Below are 23,411 nucleotides of genomic sequence, written 5' to 3' on the forward strand. Positions count from 1 at the left end.
CCCTCTCATTCTTCTAAATTCCATTGAATACAAGCCTAGTCGATCCAGTCTTTCTTCATATGTCAGTCCTGTCATCCCGGGAATCAGTCTGGTGAACCTTCGCTGCACTCCCTCAATAGCAAGAATGTTCTTCCTCAGATTAGGAGACCAAAACTGTACACGATATTCAAGGTGTGGCGTTACCAAGGCCCTGTAGTAAGACCTTCCTGCTCCTATACTCAAATCCTCTTGCTATGAAGGCCAACATTTGCTTTCTTAACCGCATGCTGCACCTGTATGCCAACCTTCAATGACTGATGTACCATGACACCCAGGTGTCGTTGCACCTCCCCTTTTACCAATCTGTCACCATTCAGATAATATTCTGCCTTCCTGTTTTTACCACCAAAGTGGATAACCTCACATTTATCCATATTATACCGCATCTGCCATGCATTTGCCCACTCACCCTGCAGCCTCTTAGCATCCTCCTCACAGCTCACACTGCCACCCAGCTTAGTGTCATCTGCAAACCTTGAGATATTACATTCAATTCCTTCATCTAAATCATTAATGTATATTGTAAATAGGTGCCAAAAAGGGGGAAATATTTAATTCTCTAGCATCATCTTGATGGAGCCAGCCTGGAGGTGAATTACTGCCTAAATGTCAGGTATTCCACAATATTTAAACTCCTCAACTAGCACAGCTTGATTTACTTAATTGAATCACTGCCTTGGATTTCAGTGTTAGCCATCCATTACAATAGATGTTGTATTAGTCAATGTCGTATTAGGCAGAGTGCAGGTATGTGTCTACATATTTTGCATATTTTCTTAGTAAACTAGTTTCACATCTTTTGTAAATCACTTTCTTACGAGCCGAGTGGTCCCTGGTGTGGTGGCTGTTACTACTGACCCAATCATGCAATACCCTTAGATCAGTTAATATGTAATGCAAATGTAATACTGTGTAAAGACATTACTGACAATACAGTACTCGCATCGAAAATATTTTACCTGTTCCCAGAAAAATGACATCGTATTCTTTCTGATTGGCAGCAGTAACTCTGTCCACAGTGATCTGGGTGTACTTTATTCCCTGTTTTATTAACTTTGGTCGGTTGTTGATGGGAGTTACTACATCATCCATCAAAGGGTGATCCTTCACAAACTGGAGTGTTCTGTCTGGCAGATCTAGAGAAGTCATGAAGCCAAGCTTACGGCTGTTACTGTTGATGCACTACAGGGAAAGAGAGAAAGAAAATTGTACGTGTTAACTGGTCCTTCAAATGTTATGCACTCTGAATTTCCTGAAGATAATATTTATGAACATTACTCATTAAAAATGAGATACATCTGCTATCGTCAGATAAATTCCTTTTTTTTCCCCCTCTACAATTTTCTTGCCTCCTCTCCCGAAGGTGCTGACTCAAGTCAGAGGATGGTTTCACAGGTGCCAGCAGAGCTCCAATGCTTCACGCAGGACCCTAGACAGTGAATGTTGGCGGACTATTTGACTGTGAAACCATCACAGCTGATCGCTTCATTTAAGAAAGAATATCTGTATGTAAAAAAAGATATACTTGCATTGGAGGCTGTTCAGAGAAGGTTCACTAGGCTGCTTCCGGAGATGAGGGGGTTGACTTATGAACATAGGTTGAGTAGGTTGGGTCTATACTCACTGGAGTTCAGAAGAATGAGAGGTGATCTTATCGAAACATATAAGATAATGAGAGGGCTGGACAAGATGGATGCAGAGAGGATATTAAATTCATAACGGAAACTCAAATTAGGGGACATACTCTTGGAATAAGGGGCTGCCCATGTAAAACTGAGATGAGGAGGAATTTCTTTCAGAAGGTTGTAATTCTGTGGAATTCTCTGCCCCAGAGAGCTGTGGAGGCTGGGATATTGAATATATTTAAGGCAGAGATAGACAGATTTTTGAGCGATAAGGAACTAAAGGGTTATGGGGAGCGGGCAGGGAAGTGGAACTGAGTCCATGATCAGATCAGCCATGATCTTATTAAATGGCTCAAGGGGTCAAATGGCCTACTCCTGCTCCTATTTCTTGTGTTCTTGTGTTCAAACCCTGTCCTTGCCCAAGAGTCACAGACTTTCACTTGAGGAATTACTGGATTGTATTCAGGAGTGCAAAACATAAGAACATAAGAAATAGGAGCAGGAGAAGGCCATTCGGCTCCTCAAGCCTGCTCCGCCATTCAATAAGATCATGGCTGATCTTCTACCTCAACTCCACTTGCCTGCACTATCCCCATATCCCTTGATTCCCTTAATATCCAAAAATCTATTGATCTCTGTCTTGAATATGCTCAAAACATGGATGATTTTCCCTTCCGTTATCATGGGGGCTCTTGAAGGGAAGTCTGCTAAAATGATCGCTGTTTAAAACGCATTTGTGAAACGATTAAATTTTCTGAGCCTAAATGTTTTATGAAGATATTTCATACCACAAATTGCCAACACACAAACCCCCTGGCAGCATAGTTCATTGAAACCTCTTGTTGTGGTATGGGATGCAACACAAGCTATTATTTCAGAACTTTATAGAGGACTTCATTGGCACTGGATCAAAATCCTGGAACTCCCTCTTTAACAGCACTACGGGAGTACCTTCACCACATGGACTGCAGCGGTTGCACCACAGTGATTGCAGCGGTTTAAGGCGGCGGCTCACCCTCCCACCTTCTGACGGGCAACTATAAAAACAAACTCCACACCACCAAAAATAAAACCATGTTTCTGATCTATGCTGAGGTGGCCAATTTCAGCTAAATTAATGGTACGGCTGCTAAAATAAGCTATTGTGCTCGGGAGGGGTATAACACCACCAGAACTGCAGTTCCTGATAGCTATTCAGTAACTCATGCTGGAATGTACTTGCACGTGAATCTCAGTTGAAGAGAGAGCTTGGATTAGCCTCCATGCTGCGACACTTACTCATACATGAGGATCGGACAGTAAGTACTGGAGGGGGGGTGGGGGGGGGGGGGGAGGAGTGGGAGGGGAATTTCCATCACTTGTGAAATTGTGCCCCAGCGTGGATCAGTACCTTTGAGAGGAGTAAATTTAAGAGGGGGAGATAGCCACGTCATAATGAGTCTTGAATGATAACTCAATGCCCGAGTTAACTTTTGTCAACTGAACAGCCTTATAGTGAACTCAAAACCATTACTGATAGAATGTAAAAAGTCCAGGGTAGTGTGGAAAGCACAGAAAAATACCGCAGCTCTAGGTTATTGGTGACGATTTATTTCCTATTGAGGGAAGTGTGAATACTTACAGTTCCTGGACGAGGGACAGGGACTGTTCCACTGTACATCACCCACTTGATGCGAGACTGTTCGACTGTCACAGACGATTTGTATTTCCCTTCATTAAACACTTCCTGAATTTTTGCCATACTGAAGGCGCAAACAGCAGAAATGTCCTGTTGTCCCCTAAGCAAATAAGAGGTGTTACATTACTGCTTTATCACAGGACAATATTGATGACCACACACACATTTTCCCTTCTATTATCAACTTGATCCCTTCCCCTGTTGTTATACAATTGCGATAGACGCCATTGAACTTTAAAACACATTGTCCTGGCTTCCACCATTCCTGTAAGTGTGTAATTCTGAACTTTATAAATTAAAATGAGATAAAGATATGTAACTGATTATTTTTTCTCTACCTAAGTCACACATATGCTGAAACAGGAGAGTGGACAAGTGACCAAACACAAGAGAACTGCTATTTGCTAACCGTTCACCAGAAGGGGTGACCTGGATTGGCTCAACCTCTGATTTTTCTTCCCATCCTTGCTGTGGGTTAATGCCTCTCTTGCATGCCACCCTCTTCTCAAAGGGAGTCAAGGGTTATGGGGAGCGGGCAGGGAAGTGCAGCTGAGGCCAAGATCAGATCAGCCATGATCTTATTGAATGGCGGAGCAGGCTCGATGGGCCAAATAGCCTACTCCTGCTCCTATTTCTTATGTTCAACAATGCATGCATATTATGCATTAATGAAGTAAAGGTATCGCTGCTGTTAGAAAAGGGGTAGGAGCATTGTTCCCGTTTAGCTGCGAGGCTACGTGACTGCGCGGGTGTCTGAAGCTCCCGCAAAGGCCGCTTTCTCAATGGGAAAAAACGCGCATGCAAGAAGCTTGAATGGGTTGCGTAGACCCCCCAAAAATTAGAGGAAACATTGGGTAGGAGACAAGAGGAAACATAAGCAAAAAGCAAAATACTGCTAATGCTGGAAATCTGAAACAAAATAACCCAGAAAATGTTGGAGGTACTCTGAATCCTTTCTGATTTAGCTGCTCTTATCCAGAGTGACAATCGAGACGTTACAATTCACTCAACATTCCTGGGCTAGGGAGAAGGACAATGAAAAGAACCATCAGCTGGGGATTCTGTTCCGAAAAAGTACGTGTGTGGATGTCAGGATCGGGTTCGATTGTGATGCTCACCATAGCCAAATTGCCTGCCAACATTCATTGTTTAGTTCATGGTACGAAGAGCAGACACCTGAGGAAGCACTGGAGTGCAACTGGCACTCGTGGAACCATAACCCACAGTACTCGGATATTACCTTGAGAAGAGAAGTAAACACTCTCTTTGCTATGAATGTCCTTTGACCTCGTTAACAAATCCAACACTAACGTACCCCAGAGACCGAGTACCTCCTCTATTGGAGCAAGCCAAGGGGACCAGCAGATTTCATATTCAATGCTTGACCTGTACTGAATGAATTAACCTTAGTCAGGGCAACATGTGGGGTGCTAGAATTGGGATTGCAGTCCAAGGGGTATTGAGGGCGGGAATAAAGAGGGAAGACAAAATTATCCAGCATTCCTGTTACTGATCAGTATTCAGTACTCCTGATGGAAAATGCACATGTGTTAACGTTAGATGAGAACAGGACTGGACTTGGTTGTGATGCTATTTGTAGTTGAATGGCCTGCTGAACCCAATTGTTTTAAGCTCACAACATAAACAATGGTCATTTTGAGCAAGCTACCATAGAGCTGCAAGGAATCATACCCCAGTGGGACTGAGCTAGGTCAGTTTTTTTAAATTGTGAGAAACTATTGAATGTTCAGAGAGATTGAGGTGTCCCCGTACAGGAAACACAGAGTTAGCATGCAGGTACAGTAAGCAATTAGGAAGGCAAATGGCATGTGGGCCTTTCTTGCAAGGGGATTGGAGTTCAAGAGTAAGGAAGTCTTACAATTGTACAAGACTTTGATGAGACCGCACCTGCAGTACTGTGCATAGTTTTGGTCTCCTTATCTGAGGAAGGACATGCTTGCCTTGGAGGCGGTGCAATGAAGGATCACTAGATTGATTTCTGGGATGAGAGGACTGCCCTTCGAGGAGAGATTGAGTAGATTGGGCTTAAACTCTCTGGAGTTTAGAAGAATGAGAAGTGATCTCATTGGAATATATAAGATTCTGAGGGGATTGACAGGGTAGATGCTGAGAGATTGTTTCCCCCCCCTGGGCTGGAGAGTCTACTACCAGGGGGCACAGTCTCAAGATAAGGGATCGACCATTTAAGCCTGAGATAAGAAGGAATTTTTTCATTCAGATGGGTGTGAATCTTTGGAATTCTCTGCCCCAGAGGGCTGTGGATGCTCAGTCATTGAGTATATTCAAAGCTGAGATCGATAGATTTTTGGACACTAAAAGGACCAAGGGATATGGGGATAGGATGGGAAAGTTGAGATCAAAGATCAGACATGATCTTATGGTGGAGCAGGCTCGAGGGCTGTATGGCCTACTCCTGCTCCTAATTCTTATGTTCTCATAAACAGCTGTTGAGGAAATAGAACCACTGTGGAGATGATGCATGAAAACTTCAATTGCGTAACTCGAATTACACAAACTTGGGCAACATCATTGGTTTGGTTTGTAAATGTGTATTTCTGTTTATTCTTACCACTGCGGAGTAAAAACGGCATAGAAAATATTGTCACTCCAGTTTGATGTCCTCAGTACAAAGACATCTTGAATGATGTTAAATGGAAAGTGTAACTCAGGAGTAGAGCACATTAGGCTGGCTTTCAAGAAGGTGGTCCATTTCCTCTGGAGAGTCCGCTGGCCGCCTAGATCCCCCTGAAATCCAAAAAGAACAAGCAAGCATCAACAGAAATCCCGTTGTAAAGTGTCCGTCATCAGTGGCAGTAAATCAGCCAGATGTCCCACTGCAAGAACTCTGTCAATGTTTACATATTTCCGAAAGGATATATTTGCTTTGGAGGCAGTTCAGAGAAGGTTCACTAGGTTGATGCCGGGGGTGAGGGGGTTGACTTATGAGGAAAGGTTGAGGAGGTTGGGCCTCTACTCATTGGAATTCAGAAGAATGAGAGGTGATCATATCGAAACGTATAAGATTATGAGGGGACTTGACAAGGTGGATGCAGAGAGGATGTTTCCACTGATGGGGAAGACTAGAACAAGAGGTCATGATCTTAGAATAAGGAGCAACCCATTTAAAACAGAGATGAGGAAAAATTTCTTCTCTCAGAGGATTGTAAATCTGTGGAATTCACTGCCTCAGTTGCTGTGGAAGCCTGGAGATTGAATAAATTTAAGACAGAAATAGACAGATTCTTAAACGATAAGGGGATGAGGGGTTATGGGAAGCGGACCGGGAAGTGGAGCTGAGTCCATGATCGGATCAGCCATATTCTTATTGAATGGCGGAGCAGGCTCGAGGGGCCGTATGGCCTACTCCTGTTCCTATTTCTTATGTTCTTATGTTACTGCCCAGGGTGCTTGGTGGAGTGACTCACTTTTTTAGGAGTGGGAGGGTGTCAAGACAATGGAGAACAAAGAGCCCAGCAAATGGGAGGGAGAGTTCGGGGCATGGTTGTCGATTGCCTTGGCAATGAGGAGAGGCCGCGATCGGCAGAGGGGAGGCCGATGGCTTCCTCGAAGGACCGGGGGAAGCACTGCTGCTCATCCTGTGCTCTAAAAAGCACTAATGTGCTGGAGCTGGCAGCTGGAGCTACCATTTCTCTACAAGGTGGCCCAAGTTCTGGGTTCCCCAACTGTATTGTGGGAGCCTGATTTAAATATGATAATGAAGTGCCCCGCCTCTCTAAGACGGGACGCGCACATGCCATGCAACCCGCTGGTGTAAAAATGGTGGCAGGCGCATATGGGGTTTGCGTTCCCCAATTTTTAAATTCTTAGTCCCGCCCACCACCCCTCTCCCCCGCCCGTCATTGGGGGTAAATATTGAGGCCAGAATTTCCCTATTTCTGCTTTAAAAACAATTAGCAGAGCTCCATGTTTGGCTCAGTGAGTAAAGATAGCATCCAGGCAGGAACTTGGTGATATGCAGGCTGAATCTGATGAAGGGTGCCAACTAAACATTAACCTTTGGTCAATTTTCAGATGATGACTGACCTGCTGTGCATTTTCAGCACTTTTTTGTTTTTGTAAAAGAAGTCAATTCAGTCACAAATTTATAATCTAGTTTAATAAGGACATAAGAAATAGGAGGAGTAGGCCATACGGCCCCTCAAGCCTGCTCCGCCATTTAATATCATGGCTGATCTGATCATGGACTCAGCCCCATTTCCCCACCCGCTCCCCATAACCCCTTATCGTTTAAGAAACTGTCTATTTCTGTCTTAAATTTATTCAATGTCCCAGCTTCCACAGCTCTCTGAGGCAGCGAATTCCACAGATTAACAACCCTCAGAGAAGAAATTTCTCTTCATCTCTGTTTTAAATGGGCGGCCCCTTATTCTAAGATCATGCCCTCTAGTTCTAGCCTCCTCCATCACTTTTCAACCTAATACTCCATCTGCCAAATGTTTGTGTAACTGTGCAATTAGCTTGAAAACAGTGGTGTGCAGTGGCCAATACTGGGTGGTTGGAACAGTTAATTTTTTTTTGGAACATATACAATCACTTCAGTCCCTTTTGGCTGGGTGGACAAGTGAATGTGCTTCTTCAAGACTTCAACTTCGAGTATTACTCAATCACTGGCAACAGGAGGTAGCCTTCCCAAGAGATAAGACCTACCATATCCATTATTTCCTCCCCACCCTCCCAGTGAGCCTATCACAGGATTGTCAGGCAAACGTAATTAGAGTACTGAACAGAGTCAAGACAACCATGAAGTTTAATCGCTCTACCAGTGTTATGTAACAAATATAGCTTTTTAAAAATTAAAGTGACTTTCATAATTCGTGGGAGGGATAGTAATGCCAGGGAATAGATGAGATGCAGGATAAAGCTTTCTTTACTTGAACCCCCAAAATTGCCTCAGGCCCAAATAGAGAGGAGCAATGTTCCTGCTAAGCTGCGCAGCAGTCAGGAGGTCCTGCGCAGGCCACTCATCGGCGTGCGCGAAAAATTGAATGGGCCACGCAGCCAGTTAAAGAGCCCATGCATCAAAATTAACATTTACAGGGAAACAAAGACTTGCATTTATATTGCGCCTTTCGCGACTACCGGACATCTCAAAGCGCTTTACAGCCAATTAAGTACTTTTGGAGTGTAGTCACTGTTGCAATGTAGGAAACGCGGCAGCCAATTTGCACACAGCAAGCTCCCACAAACAGCAATGTGATAATGACCAGCTAATCTGTTTTTTCGTTATGTTGATTGAGGGATAAATATTGTCCAGGACGTCAGGGATAACTCCCCCTGTTCTTCTTCGAAATAGTGTCATAGGATCTTTTACGTCCATCCGAGAGGGCAGATGGGACCTCTGTTTAACATCTCATCCGAAAGACGGCACCTCCGACAGTGCAGCGGAGGCACTGCACTGGGAGAGTCAGCCTAGATTTGTGTGTTCAAGTTCCTGGAGTGGGACTTGAACCTGCAACTATCTGCCTCAGAGGCGAGTGTGCTACCCACTGAGCCACAGCTGACAAATGTAACATTGCAGAGGAATGCCCTCTCCTCCTTTCCCCACATAATGGCTTCTCTTACTGAGATTAGTGGCAATAGTGTTTAAATGGGGGTAGTTTAAATGCTGTGGGTCCATACTTGGATTAAAAAAAACTGCCCCAACTCAATTCATACAGCATATTTACAGATGGCCGAGGACACTTTTATCCCATCAGTCTGGTCTGGATTTGAACCCAACACCCAGAAATGAAAGGTCTGTGTGGAGCTTGCTGCAACACCGTGTCACATTACTTCCCCTCTCTCATGTTATTATTCACAACAAAACTAAAACACTGCAGATATTTGCCATACTGCCCAGTGTTTGCACCTACCTTACATACTCGAGCAATTCTCGACACCACTAGTTTGTTGTAGAATTCAAACTCAACAGCTGTTTCACTGAAGAAAAGGTAGATCTTATCATCATCCCCATCATCAGTATCTTCACTTTCTTGCACCACATCCAAATGAACAAAATTAGGCTCTGTTTTTAAACAAAAAGTACATTTATCTGGTCTGGTAGCAGTGATCAATCCAATAGAGAAAAATCGTCAGCACATAGGAAATCTGCCGCCAGCATATTGAGCTGATAGTGTGTAGACAACGATACAAAGGTGCAAGAGAAAAGGATTTTTCGAAACAAAAATTCTTCAAAAGGTCAAAGCAATACATAAGAACATAAGAAATAGGAGCAGTAGGCCATTCGGCCCCTCGAGCCTGCTCCACCATCCCTTATCGCTCAAAAATCTGTCTATCTCCGCCTTAAATATATTCAATGACCCAGCCTCCACAGCTCTCTGGGAAGAGAATTTCACAGATTTACAACCCACTGAGAGAAGAAATTTCTCCTCATCTCAGTTTTAAATGGGCGGCCCCTTATTCTGAGACTATGTCCCCTAGTTTTAGTTTCCCGTATGAGTGGAAATATCCTCTCTGCATCCACCTTATTGAGCCCCCTCATTATCTTAGACATTTCAATAAGATCATCTCTCATTCTTCTCCAATGTGTATAGGCCCAATCTACTCAACCGAATACAAACGATGTCTTGTGGCACTTAAAAAAAAAAAATTGTTCCTGGGTTGTGGGCTTCGCTGGCAAGTCCAGCATTTATTGCCCATCCCTAACTGCCCTCGAGAACCAGGTGGTGGCACTGACCATGCAAAATCGCATAAAATTTCAGTGGGATTGAGGGAGAGGAAGCATGAATAGATTCCTCGCCAGCGGCCAGCCCTCTCTCCTCTTTCTCCAATTATGTACGTAGAAGGCTGCTTGTTGGCTTTCAGAAGAAGCTTCACCAACCATGCCATCTCATTAGGAAAACCAAGCTATTGGGAGGCAACGGTTTCTACCTTTTTTCTTAAATATTACAAATTATAAATAAATATACTTAAATGATGACAGGTCTTACAACAGAATAATGCTATACAGCTTGGGGGAATATCAGTCTATGTTCATAATGGTATCAGTCTCCTCTTATAGTTTTGGATTCAATCCAAATTACATATTTTATTCACATGAACTATTGGTACAAATGTAATTTGGGCTCTAGAGGCAATTTCCCCAAATTATAAACAAACAATCAGATAGTGTAACAAGAGATAGATTTGATTTCTCCGCTCGGTCGAGTTTCCATCACCATGCGTCAAGTACCAAGTGGAGGCAGGGCACCTACCCACAGGAAAGGAAACAGACGGTTAGCACCGCTCTCATGTACAGGTTGAGCGTCCGAAATCCGGAAACCTCAGGACCGAGGTCGTTCTGGATTCGGGGTATTTCCGGATTTTGGAACGTCTTTGCCTGGGTCGAGGTAGGTAGGGATCTGCCAGGCGAGGTAAGGGGGAGAGGGGGGAGAAGAGGGGGAGCTGAGACTGGGGGGAGCCGGGGCCTGGAGGAGAGCCAGGGCCAGGGCGAGATCGGGCCGCCGAGGGCTGGGGCGATGTCGGGCCGGAGCGAGGTAGGGCCGGGCCACCGAGGGCCGAGGGAGTCCGGATTTCAGAACATTTCCCAGTTTCCAGATGACCCCACCACGGATCAGCCCGGTGTCCGGATTGCGGAATGTTCCGAATTTTGGAACTCCGGATTTCGGACGCTCAACCTGTACCAGCTAGTGGACAATTCAGAGCAGTTTGGGAGACTGCAAAAGCAAAATTCTGCGGATGCTGAAAATCTGAAATACAAACAGAAAACGCTGGAACTACTCAGCAGGTCAGGCAGCATCTGTGGAGAGAAAGAGAGAAACAGAGTTAATGTTTCAATGACGAAAGGTCATCGAACTGAAACGTTAACTCTGCTTCTCTGTGCACAGGTCTGCTTGACCCGCTGAGTATTTCCAGCATTTCCTGCTTTTGGGGAAACTGCAAGTTGGTCCCCCAATCACCTTAGCTGCAATTGCTATGTGAGCCGGGGAACTAATGGGTTGGAAATCCCGGCCTCCCCAGGTCCATACGGAGTGTCTACGGACCCGGGAAGGCATCGCAAAAGCCAGTTGTCAATGCACAATGCGCATGCGCTGAAAACTGGCTTTTCCGATCTGTCGAGCTGGAGCTGGACAGATCCTCCGTATCTCGGGAGCGAGGACATTTGCACGGACAAGATTGCGGGATTTACCCATATCTTGCCCAGCAAACGTCCTCAGAGCTCTTGCGCCTGATAAAAGCAGGTGCATAGCCGACTGTTACAGGCGGAAGAGTTTTAAAACATAAACAATAACATTTTAAAAAACACATTTTATTTTTAAAAACCCTGCCCACTAAGGTAAGTTTATTTTTAACCCTAATTACAAAACTTAAGAAAAATTGGAAAAATATTTTTTTTTCTAAGACATTTATTAACTTTAATTTCAATTATTTTAATTATGTGAGGTGTGTTTTTTATTTTTTATTATATGTGTTTAGTGTGTTTGTTTTTTTTCTTCTCATTAACAGCAATAAGAACTGGTAGATACGGAGTTCCCATTGCTATTAATGAGAAAGCTGTGGAATACTGTACCTGATTGGCTGAGCAGTCACACGTGACTGCACTTTCTGCATGGAAACCTGGAGGATGGGAGCGCGCTTCGCAACGCGGGAAGAGAAGGCCTCCCCACCGGAATCCCACGCTCCTCCGGGACCACCAGGTACTTTCGTAGAAATTTTTCAGATCGGAGGCATCCGCCCGCAGGAAGCCTCCGACCGCAATTTCTGGGCCAATAAAAATTGAATCTTGAGTGTTCGAGCAGCAAGGTACTTAGTTTAAATCCAGCCTGGACTGATGGGGTAAAAGTGTTTGCTGTCTATCAGCTGTAAATGTCCGACATGAACCAAGTTTGGGTAGTTGCAATCCAAGTATGGACGCACAGCACTCGACCGTTCCCAATTCAGCACTGTTGTGACTAATCTCATTAAGAGGGGCTATTATGTGGAAAAAGGGAAGGGCGTACCCCTCTGTATTTGGGGCTATTGGTGCAATAGAGATAGCCTCACTCTGCATCTAATCATGCTATACCTGAACTGATAGCCAAGTCTTCTTTCCCTAGCATTAATATCTCTCACCTTGACGGTACAGATTCAATTGGAGAAATTTCACTGATCCCCCACCATCTATTGTATGCTTCAGCCTTTTTGTGAGTCAGAGCATTCAGGTGCTTTTATTTTTGTGACAGCATCAAATTTTTTTAATCAAGAATTTTTAAACCAGTGGTTAATTCACAAAAGCACCAAACAGAAATGGGTAGATTTTGTTTCGTTACATGCTTTAAGTGGTGTAACCGACTGGAGAAGCCTAATCTGTCGCAGTACTTACCCTGCAAAAAGAAAGAAAACAAACGAGCAGTGAATTAAATTCCCCAAGGGTTTTTACATTACATTCCCTTGCTGTAATATTGAAGTTCGCACAGTACACCAAACTATATGCAGACTCCAAGGTGACAGTGCTGCCCATTTCCCCTACGCCCCGCTGAATGGTATGGTATAAATAGCGTATCGAGGACTTGTAACGTCACACACACAAGATGTGCTCACCATTTAGCCAGGAAGTCTTGTACTCAGTCCTCAGGTTGTTTTTCAGGCTACGCAGTAGAATGGGCTCAGAGCCAAGGAAGTTATTTGCCGTTGCAGAGTAAAATTCTCCATCTAAAATACATGAAATTAATGTGATCAAAAAGAGGTTTACATTTCATTCACTTCCTGAATAAAGGCTTAGAAACTACGCTGCCACACCTTGTACTTTCAATTGGCCTCCATCGAATGAATAGAAAATGGTTTTGCTTTCCAATTTCTATCTACCCTATTGTATCCGTCTCGTTAATTGAATATTTGTGTCTCAATTACATACTTCATCCAGTTTACAATCGAAACTTAACACAGTACCTACTGTGTAAAAGTTTTCACAATTTTTCTCAATCTCTTTTTACTCCCCATTTCTCTTGAAGCCAGTGACTCATGTTGAATATGTGTCAGCTGTGGCTCAGTGGGCAGCTCTCTCACCTCGGAGTCAGAAGGTTGTGGGTTCAAGTCCCACTCCAGACACTACAGAATCTAGGCTGACGCTCCAGTGCAGTACTGAGGGAGTGCTGCACTGTCTTTCAGATGAAACGTTAAACTGAGGCCCCGCCTTCCCTCTCAGGTGGATGTAAAAGATCCCATGGCACTATTTCGTAGAAGAGCAGGAGAGTTTTCTCCGGTGTTCTGGCCAATATTTATTAACATTACTAAGACAAATTATCTGGTCATTATTACATTGCCGTTTGTGAGGCCTTGCCATGCGCAAATTGGCTGCTGTGTTTCCTATATTACAACAGTGCCCAATGGAACCCAATGCTGCCTTCACCCAAAGATAATACTTGTGGCAAACCAGTCCCACCCACCCTTTCCCTCAACGACTATCTGTCCCACCTGCAACAGGGACTGTGGCTCTCGTATTGGACTGTTCAGCCACGTAAGGACTCATTTTAAGAGTGGAAGCAAGTCTTCCTCGATTCTGAGGGACTGCCTATGATGATGAATACATACGCATTTTCCAAAAGGGGTCTTGAGATTACTGATCAGGAGTGGGACTGCCCCCAAATGCCAACCTCCCACCCCCCCATCCCCAAGCTAAAGGATATTGGGGCCAATTGCACCTCCCTACCCCTGTTCCGGTTGAGAACAGCTGACTTACTACAGGCTAAGAGCAGAGCCCAGAACCTTGGATTGTTTGATGTAGCACCACACTCATCTGCTCTTTTTCCTTGCCCCACTTTCGAACTTGATGTTAAAATAAAACACAGAAAATATTGGCAACATTAGAAGATCAGGCAGCATCTACGGAGCAAGTTGACGTATCAATTGTTGCCTGACCTGCAGTGTGTGTTTTTGTTTCAAATTTCCCGAATCTGCAGATTTTTGGGGGGAAATAATGTTGTCTGTTTTGGAGTCCAAATTCCAGCATACAGACAGACTGTTTGTACTTTATTAAATGATTGGTAGGTTGTGGCTTCAAGCCCCATTCCAGGACTGAGTACATAATCTAGACTGACATTAGAGTACAGTACTGAGGAAGTGTTGCATTGTCAGAGGTGTTGTGTTTTGGTTGCATTGTTAAACCAAGGCCCTGTCTGTCAGTTCAAGTAGATGTAAAAAAAAATCCCATGGCACTATTCGAAGAGCAAGGAGTGTTCTCAGTGGCCTGGCCAACATCCTTCCATCTATTACCACCAAAAAATATAGATTATAGGTCATTTACCTCAACTGTTGTTTGTGGTATTTCACTGTGCGTTTGCCTACACAATAGTAATTACACTACACAAAGTAATTCATCGGACACGAGTGCTTGGAGCCCAACACGTTATAGATGCAAGTTCTTTCTTTTACCAGGTTTCTTTCTTGCAATGCAACAGCTACAAGTTAGCAAAAATATTTTGTTGGATAAATGTTCAAGAAGTGCATTTACATACCGACCATAATAGAAGCGTATCTCTGAGTAGGATCAAATGGACACTTTCCTTTAGCCTCTTCAGGACTTTTCTCTAGCTGGATTTTTCTATTGTTAATGACCTGTCAAACAACAGATGCTCATGGTAATGCTTTATTGTATATATCCCAAATTCAACTGAGGTAAATTGATGACAATGGTCAGAATTTTAAGTTTTTGACCTGCCTGGGTGTTATGTATGCATCTGCGAGTATGCTCACAGGTTTGTAAAGCTGTTGAATTTTTAAGTCGGTTCACGGGCTCCCAGGCCGCCTGTAATTTCTGCGGTCTAGAGGAGTCCGTGTTCCACGTATATTTTGAGTGTGTGAGGTTGAAGCCTCTCTTCCAATATCTGAAGGGGCTGCTCCTCAAATTCTGGTTGCACTTCAGTCTCGCACTCCTGATCTTTGGGCACCCTGGGCGGAGGGGAGCGGGCAGGTCGGAAGGCCTCCTCGTAGGACTGCTCCTGGGCATGGCCAAGGGGGCTATCACCCGGTCCAGGCAGCGGGCAGTCAAGGGGGTCGTTCAGCCCGACTGCCCGCCTCTCTTCCGTGGTTACATCTGAGCCAGGGTGTCCCTGGAGATGGAGCACGCGGTGTTCACCGGTACACTCGCGGCCTTCCGCGAGAGGTGGGCGCTGGAGGGACTGGAGTGCATCATCATCCCCGGCAACCACATTTTAATTTGAACCACAATATCTAAAGTTTAATTTGTTTAAGTTTGTCGGTTTTAGTGCCCCCCCCCACCTTTTAGCCAGGGGGCATTTGTATAATTTGTGTTTTTGGTGCCCTCAGAAAGAAAAAACACAAGGGGGCACTTGATTGAAAGTTTTTGGGGTGTGTCTCCCGCCCACCTTTAACCAGGGGCACTTGTTTACAGATACAACAAAAATAATTGTAAAGCTGTTGAGTTGAGAGTGGCTTAGCCAGTCATGCGATGTTCACAAGACTCAATAAAACCCCAGCTAGTTGGGTTCAGGGGGATCCACGATGAGGCAGGTGGTTGTGAATCTGGTGGATGAACTGGTAATGTGATTGTTAAACCTTTTGCTAATAAACCAACTAGTTCTTAATAGCAATGTGTTTGCTATGAATTCTTAAGCAAAGAACCCATGAAGCAAATCCATTACACCGGTAGAGCATGGGAGATGCAGAAGTCCGGTTTGCTGTGCAGTTTTAACTCCACGGCCTGCGTCCAATCAGGCTGACTTCCTTTTTTTGAAGTCCGCCCGATTAACAGGCTAGCTTCCAGTCGGGCGGGGAACGCTGGACTGGAGGCCACAACCACAGGTCGGGGCAAGCTCCGAACCCCACGGGGGTCCGATCGGAAGCACTCCTGCTCCCCCCGGCCCACCAAGGATTGGTTCCCGAGGCCGTCGTCGCCTCGCTGCAGCTGCCAGGAATCCAGAGGCCTGGAATCCCTGCCTGGCCACAGTTAAACCTGCCCAGCGGGTTAAATCATAGGCTTGCATTCTCATAATATTTGAGGTGTCAACCCTGCTGCCTGGGAGCGGGAAGGCTGCCCCCTCCCTCCTCTGTCAAACCTGGAAGTGTGCAGGTTTAGCATTCACATTTTTAATACTTTAACCTGACCCCAACCCACCTGTTTTTTGGGGCTCATATTCCCCCCAACATGCCAATAGTTTTTTTTTAAACTTGTAGTTTGAAAAAGTGAATGAGACAGCCCAGTAGTACAGCAAGTTTATCTACAGTAACAGCAAAGCAGATTCCTACCTTGGAAGCTCTCTACTCCCAGACAAGCAATATATGTAATTTGGAACCATAGAAATAACAGTATGTTTTGCTGTTTTGTCAGAAAATTATCTCTTCTCCAACCTCCCACTCCAATAACAGAAATGACTAAAGGTCGTCAAGGGGCACAGTGGATTATCACACTGTCCCAACTGCTCTGTGACCTGGGTGTGATGCAGCTCAGACGGTTGGTCTCAGCATATCTTGGTCATGGAAAGTGGGGAGGGAGGAAATGAAAAAAAAAATCAGCCCGACCTCCCAGTCCTGATCATGATTTTGTGACCCCCCCCCCACCCATATTGGCATGTGTGACCCTTGGGTGAGGACAAGATCAGGCTCAGCTGTGATGCTATTCATAGTTGAATAGCCCTCTGACGTGGTATTTCACCCATTCATAGCCAACGGCTGTAAAATCTTGCCCAATGTCTTGGCTTACAAGTGAGAATGGCCACCTGGGCAAAGTAACTGAGGAGCACCATTGCCCACGGAGTGTACGTCTGCGGGAGTCAGTGCCTTCAGGACCGATGTGGAGAAAATAAGGCGGGGGGGGGGGGGGGGCGTGGAAGAGAAGGGTGAAAAAGAAAATCTGAGGCAGAAAGTACAACAAAAAAAAACAGAAAAAGTTTTAAATTTAAAAAAAGAACTCACAATCGCATATACAAAATTTGTACAAGGAATCTTAAAATAAGAGAATGAAGCCTTAATGGCCTTTTGAACATCCCCGATTTTGATGACTCCACCTTTGGTGGCCGTGCCTTCAGCTGCCTCGGTTCCAAGTTCTGGAATTCCCTTCCTAAACCTCCCCGACTATCCACTTCTCTTTCCTCCTTTAAGACGCTCCTTAAAACCTACCTCTTTGACCAAGCTTTTGGTCATCTGCCCTCACATAAGAGCTAAGAAATAGGTGCAAACATAGGCCATTTGGCCCCTCGAGCCTGCTCCGCCATTCAATAAGATCATGGCTGATCTGATCATGGACTCAGCTCCACTTCCCTGCCCGCTCCCCATAACCCTTTACTCCCTTATCGCTCAAAACTCTGTCTCTCTCCGCCTTAAATATATTCAGTGACCCAGCCTCCACAGCTGTCTGGGGCAGAGAATTCCACAGATTTACAACCCTCAGAGACGGAATTCCTCCTCATCTCAATTTTAAATAGGCGGCCCCTTATTCTGAGACATTGGCCCCTAGTTTTAGTTTCCCCTATGAGTGGAAATATCCTCTCTGCATCTACCTTGTCGAGCCCCCTCAATATCGTGTATGTTTCGATAAGATCACCTCTCATTCTTCTGAACTCCAATGTGTACAGGCCCAACTTATTCAATCTATCTTCATAAGTCAACCCCGGAATCAACCTAGTGAACCTTCTCTGGAACAGCCTCCAATGCAAGTATATCCTTCCTTAAATATGTTAGACCAGAACTGTACGCAGTACTCAAAGTGTGGTCTCACCAATACCCTGTAACATCATCTTATACGGCTCGGGGTCAAATTAAAAAAAAAATAACACTTCTGTGAAGCACCTTGGGATGTTTTATTACGTTAAAGGCGCTATATAAATATAAACTGTTGTTGCTGTTGTTGTTAATTAGAATGTTAAGTTGCCACAAATAATCTATCACCCTGACGTAATGTGGTGCAGCAGTCTCAAGGGATTGAAATCAGGAAATTCTAGGTCAGATACTGAAACCTTTCACTGACTATGGTCCCTGCACCTTACCTCAGCAGTCTCATTCAACATGAGCAACTTGTATTTATATAGCGCCTTTAATGTAGTGAAACGCCCAAAGGCGCTTCACAGGAGTATTATGAGACAAAAAATAAAATTGACATGGGAGATGGCAAGATCGAGGGTGTGGCCGTGAACCTAGGTTGCAGAGTGTCATGTATGTACATGCTGTTTGTAGCCATCAGATGATTCCATTGCTGGAGGCCACTAAGCAGCATGCACATGGTGCTGCTCTGGTATAAAAGGCCAGCCATTTTGTGAGTCAGACACTTTGGGCCAAAATAGAGCAGAAGCAAGGTTGTACCTTGCTTAGTTAAACAGTACTCAGTGTGAACCTTTATTGCATACATAACACAGAGTTTACATGGATGGAGAGGTTAAAGGAGGATAGGAGGCTAGTGAAATCAGAGGAGAGAGAGCTTGATGAAGTATGTAATAACAATGTGTAATGGGAATATCCATTCCAAGTTTCAAAATCAACACTGCGGTGTACACAGTGCACACATACACACGCACACAACCACAGGTTTGAATAAGGCTGGATGGATTCTGTATTACTGTACAAAGGTAATTTATTTCTCAGTAAGTAAGCTTATTGTTGACAAATGAAATTAGCATGCCATAATTTCATTTCTAGAGCAAACAGTATATACCAAGCTGCAGATACTATCGTGTCAGTGCGTTTTTTACCTGCAGTAGAACTAGATTGGCGAATGGTAAAATCTGTACAAAACACCGCAGTATATCAGCTTTTGTTTTACATAAATCACCAACAATTCCTTGTTGAGATTGCTTTATAATTATATCATGTGGCATGAAAAGAATACCCAAGACCTTGTTGAATGAGACTACGGAGGTAGCCATCGCTGAAGAAAGGTGCAGGAGCCTGAAAGGTTTTAGTATCTGACCTAGAATTTCCTGACTCCAATCCTTCGAAACTGCCGCAACACATTACATCAGGGCGAGGTATTACTTGTGGCAACTTAACATCCCAATTAACAACACGCAAAGCTCACACGTGAATTGACCTCTCAGTCTCCCTTCATTCGCGTAATTCTAAACTCGAGTACTGATTTTTCATCGCAGGTGTGATGCAGATCTCTGCACGTGTACTCACCATGTAATCGCATGTCGGCTGAAATGCATTTGTTCCACAAATATACATTCTGGTTTCAGTTAGCCGGTGCAGAATGCGTATGTAGTTGCGGCAATCTGTCTGTAATGCAAAAGTTAATTACAGATAAAAAAACGCTGAAGACAGTGGGTTTACTTTACCAACTTATGCCGATCATTTTGCACACTATTTTCTACCTGCACACCATACAGTGGCTGGCACCGAAGGCAGGAAGGTGGCATGCATGCTCCCTACCACTCTTGGGACTCCAAAGAGGGGTACAATAACAATATGGGTTAACTTGTGTTCTGATTTCGATCCCTCCAACACTTCACCTTTTGCTCAGAACTGCATCACTGTGCAAAGATACAAAACATATATTTTAAAGGTTGTATAGAATTTTGTTGACTAAATATAGGGACAAGGCATTGCTCTAGCACCATTTATTTTCCCCACAATTGACAAGATGCAGAGTAGCCACGATCTAAGCGAATGGCGGAGCAGGCTCAAGGGGTTGAATGGCCCAACACAACCACAAGTCTTGGCAAAATAAAGGTTTGCCAAAATGGGCTTTAGAACAAGGATTAGGAGCAGGAGTAGGCCATGACGGGGAAGTCATTTTGGACAAATTTGCTGGAATTCTTTGAGGATGTAACAAACAGGGTGGATAAAGGGGAACCAGTGGATCTGGGGTATTTGGACTTCCAGAAAGCTTTTGACAAGGTGCCATATAAAGGTTACTGCACAAGATAAAAGTTCACTGGGTTGGGGGTAGTATATTAGCATGGATAGAGGAATGACTAAACAGAGAGTCAGGATAAATGGTTCATTCTCGGGTTGGCAATCAGTAACTAGTGGGGTGCCACAGGGATCAGTGCTGGGACCCAAACTATATACAATCTATATTAATAACTTGGAAGAAGGGACCGATGTAACATAGCCAAGTTTGCTGACGATACAAAGATGGGAGGAAAAACAATGTGTGAGGAGGACACAAAAATCTGCAAAAGGACATGGACAGGCTAAGTGAGCGGGCAAAAATTTGGCAGATGGAGTAGAATGTTGGAAAGTGTGAGGTCATGCACTTTGGCAGAAAAAAGTCAAAGAGCAAATTATTATTTAAATGGAGAAAGATTGCAAAGTGCTGCAGTACAGCGGGACCTGGGGGTACTTGTGCATGAAACACAAAAGGTTAGTATGCAGGTACAGCAAGTGATCAGGAAGGCCAATGGTATCTTGGCCTTTATTGCAAAGGGGATGGAGTATAAAAGCAGGGAAGTCTTGCTACAGTTATACAGGGTATTGGTGAGGCTACACCTGAAATACTGCATACAGTTCTCGTTTCCATATTTACGAAAGGATATACTTGCATTGGAGACAGTTCAGAGAAGGTTCACTAGGTTGATTCCAGAGATCAGGGGGTTGACTTATGAGGAAAGGTTGAGGAGGTTGGGCCTCTACTCATTGGAATTCAGAAGGATGAGAGGTGATCTTATCAAAACGTATAAGATTATGAGGGGGCTTGACAAGGTGGATGCAGAGAGGATGTTTCCACTGATGGGGGAGACTAAAATTAGGGAGCATAATCTTAGAATAAGGGGCCGCCCATTTAAAACTGAGATGAGGAGGAATTTCTTCTCCCAGAGGGTTGTAAATCTGTGGAATTCGCTGCCTCAAAGATGTGTGGAAGCCGGGACATTGAATAAATTTAAGACAGAGATAGACAGCTTCTTAACCGATAAGGGATTAAGGGGTTATGGGGAGCGGAAAGGGAAGTGGACCTGAGTCCATGATCGGATCAGCCATGATCATATTACATGGTGGAGCAGGCTCAAGGGGCCATATGGCCTACTACTGCTCCTATTTCTTATGTTCTTAAGTTCCTATTCGGCCCCTCGAGCCTGCTCCACCATTCAATAAGATCATGGCTGATCTTTGACCTCAATTCCACTTTCCCGCCCAATCCCCATATCCCTTGATTCCCCTAAAGTCCAAAAATCTATCGCTCTCAACCTTGAATATACTGAACAATTCAGCATCCACAACCCTCTGGGGTAGAGAATGCCAAAGATTCACAGCCCTCTGAGTGAAGAAATTCCTCCTCATCTCAGACCTAAATGGCCGACCCCTTATCCTGACTGGAATTTAACTACATGACACAGAATATGCTCATTTGAATTGAATGTGATATAATCACAGATTTGAATAAAAGAGCACAGTACCGTTCCCCCAGCGGCACCACTAATAAATATATCGCATGGTGTGGTACTGAGCTGCGCAGACCAGGAAGTGAAAACACAGGTAGATCAGTCAGTACCTATAGAGCGAAAAGACGGGATAATCTTTCAGGGAAAAACCTTTTGTTAGAACTGAAAACTGAAAGGCAAGCAAGCAGCTTAGTAAGGGTGAAAAAATAAAGAGAGAAACAAAAGACATGCTGATCAAAGAGAGGAAATGAATGGGTTGAATGGCCTGCAAACTGTTTAACAGAAGATTGTCAGATAATGGAAAAGTTCTTCTTAAGTGAGGGCAATGGAAAGGTATTAAAGGAACAAAAACAATCTTCATACAACTATGATCCATGGAGCTATTCAATCTCAGTCAGGGAAGTGCTGGGCAAAGTCCAACGAACCTGAATTCGCTCCAGAATGCCTGTACTTGCTGGTTTGCTGCTTATCGTCAGTGCTCTGTTTTGTTATAAACCATTTTTATCATTGGCTACAGTTGCCAGCACCGAGTATTAAATAATCATGAAACATACCTCTCTTGACTTCCCTTTGTACATACATTCATTCTTCTTCTTGTCAGGAACGGCCCACGTCTCCTGGAAAAATGGGGAGGGAGACTTGTAAATGTGCAATAGTAGAGACGAGCACACAGACATTACTCAAGCTGAGCTTGGAAAGTTTCAAACAGAATTCAAAAAGCAAAATACTGCCGGAAGTCTGAAAACACACACACACACAAAAAAGAAAAAGTTGGATATACTCAACAGGTCAGGCAGCATCTGTGGAAAAACAGGAGTCAGTTGATGTTTCGGGCCATCCTCAGGACGAGGAGATATTACAGATGGACAGCATTTGAAAAGGAACACAAGGGAAAGGGGGAAGGAAAACAAAGAAAAAACCTCAACACAGACAGGAAAAGAAGAATGATCCGTGATGAGAACAGGAGACGATTAAATGACAGATGTAATATTAGCAGGAGGCAAAGGAAGGCATAAGATGAATCAAAGAAATGAAAGACATATCGAAACATAGAAAATAGGTGCAGGAGTAGGCCATTCGGCCCTTCGAGCCTGCACCACCATTCAATAAGATCATGGCTGATCATTCACCTCCGTACCTCTTTCCTGCTTTCTCTCCATACCCCTTGATCCCTTTAGCCGTAAGGGCCATATCTAACTCCCTCTTGAATATATCTAACGAACTGGCATCAACAACTTTCTGTGGTAGAGAATTCCACAGGTTCACAATTCTCGAGTGAAGAAGTTTCTCCTCATCTCGGTCCTAAATGGCTTACCCCTTATCCTTAGACTGTGACCCCTAGTTCTGGACTTCCCCAACATCAGGAATATTCTTCCTGCATCTAACTTGTCCAATCCCATCAGGATTTTATATGTTTCTATGAGATCCCCTCTCATTCTTCTAAACTCCATTGAATACAGGCCCAGTCGATCCAGTCTCTCCTCATATGTCAGTCCTGCCATCCCGGGAATCAGTCTGGTGAACCTTCGCTGTACTCCCTCAATAGCAAGAACGCCCTTCCTCAGATTAGGAGACCAAAACTATATGAACAAGACACAGTCTGACTAGTTAAAGGGGGATAGGTAGAATGGGAAGTAGGAACAAGCAGCAAGACGGAGGCTGCAGTGGCCCGGGAGTCTGGCAACAAGGGTGCAGACCACACCACCAGTCGGAACGCTATTAGTGGCCGTCTGCACCCTTGGTATTGACCTGCTTTTACACCAAAGTCCCTGCAGCCTC

General features: G+C 44.3%; 1 protein-coding gene across 1 annotated transcript in view; it reads right to left on the minus strand.

Annotated features, from left to right (window-relative positions):
• The window catches only part of LOC139228537 (semaphorin-4E-like), an 86,176-nt gene that overhangs the window by 7,136 nt on the left and 55,629 nt on the right, over positions 1 to 23,411 (minus strand). Inside the window, exons 4-11 of the mRNA XM_070859626.1 lie at positions 22,187 to 22,249; positions 19,429 to 19,527; positions 14,817 to 14,916; positions 12,904 to 13,014; positions 9,237 to 9,388; positions 5,933 to 6,108; positions 3,286 to 3,442; positions 999 to 1,221 (exon numbers count right to left, since the gene is read on the minus strand). Of these exons, the coding sequence (XP_070715727.1) occupies positions 999 to 1,221; positions 3,286 to 3,442; positions 5,933 to 6,108; positions 9,237 to 9,388; positions 12,904 to 13,014; positions 14,817 to 14,916; positions 19,429 to 19,527; positions 22,187 to 22,249 (1,081 nt within the window). The remainder of the gene's footprint in view (positions 1 to 998; positions 1,222 to 3,285; positions 3,443 to 5,932; positions 6,109 to 9,236; positions 9,389 to 12,903; positions 13,015 to 14,816; positions 14,917 to 19,428; positions 19,528 to 22,186; positions 22,250 to 23,411) is intronic.

The sequence above is a fragment of the Pristiophorus japonicus genome, chromosome 18, assembly GCF_044704955.1.
Source record: "Pristiophorus japonicus isolate sPriJap1 chromosome 18, sPriJap1.hap1, whole genome shotgun sequence".
NCBI classification, from domain to species: Eukaryota; Metazoa; Chordata; class Chondrichthyes; family Pristiophoridae; genus Pristiophorus; species Pristiophorus japonicus.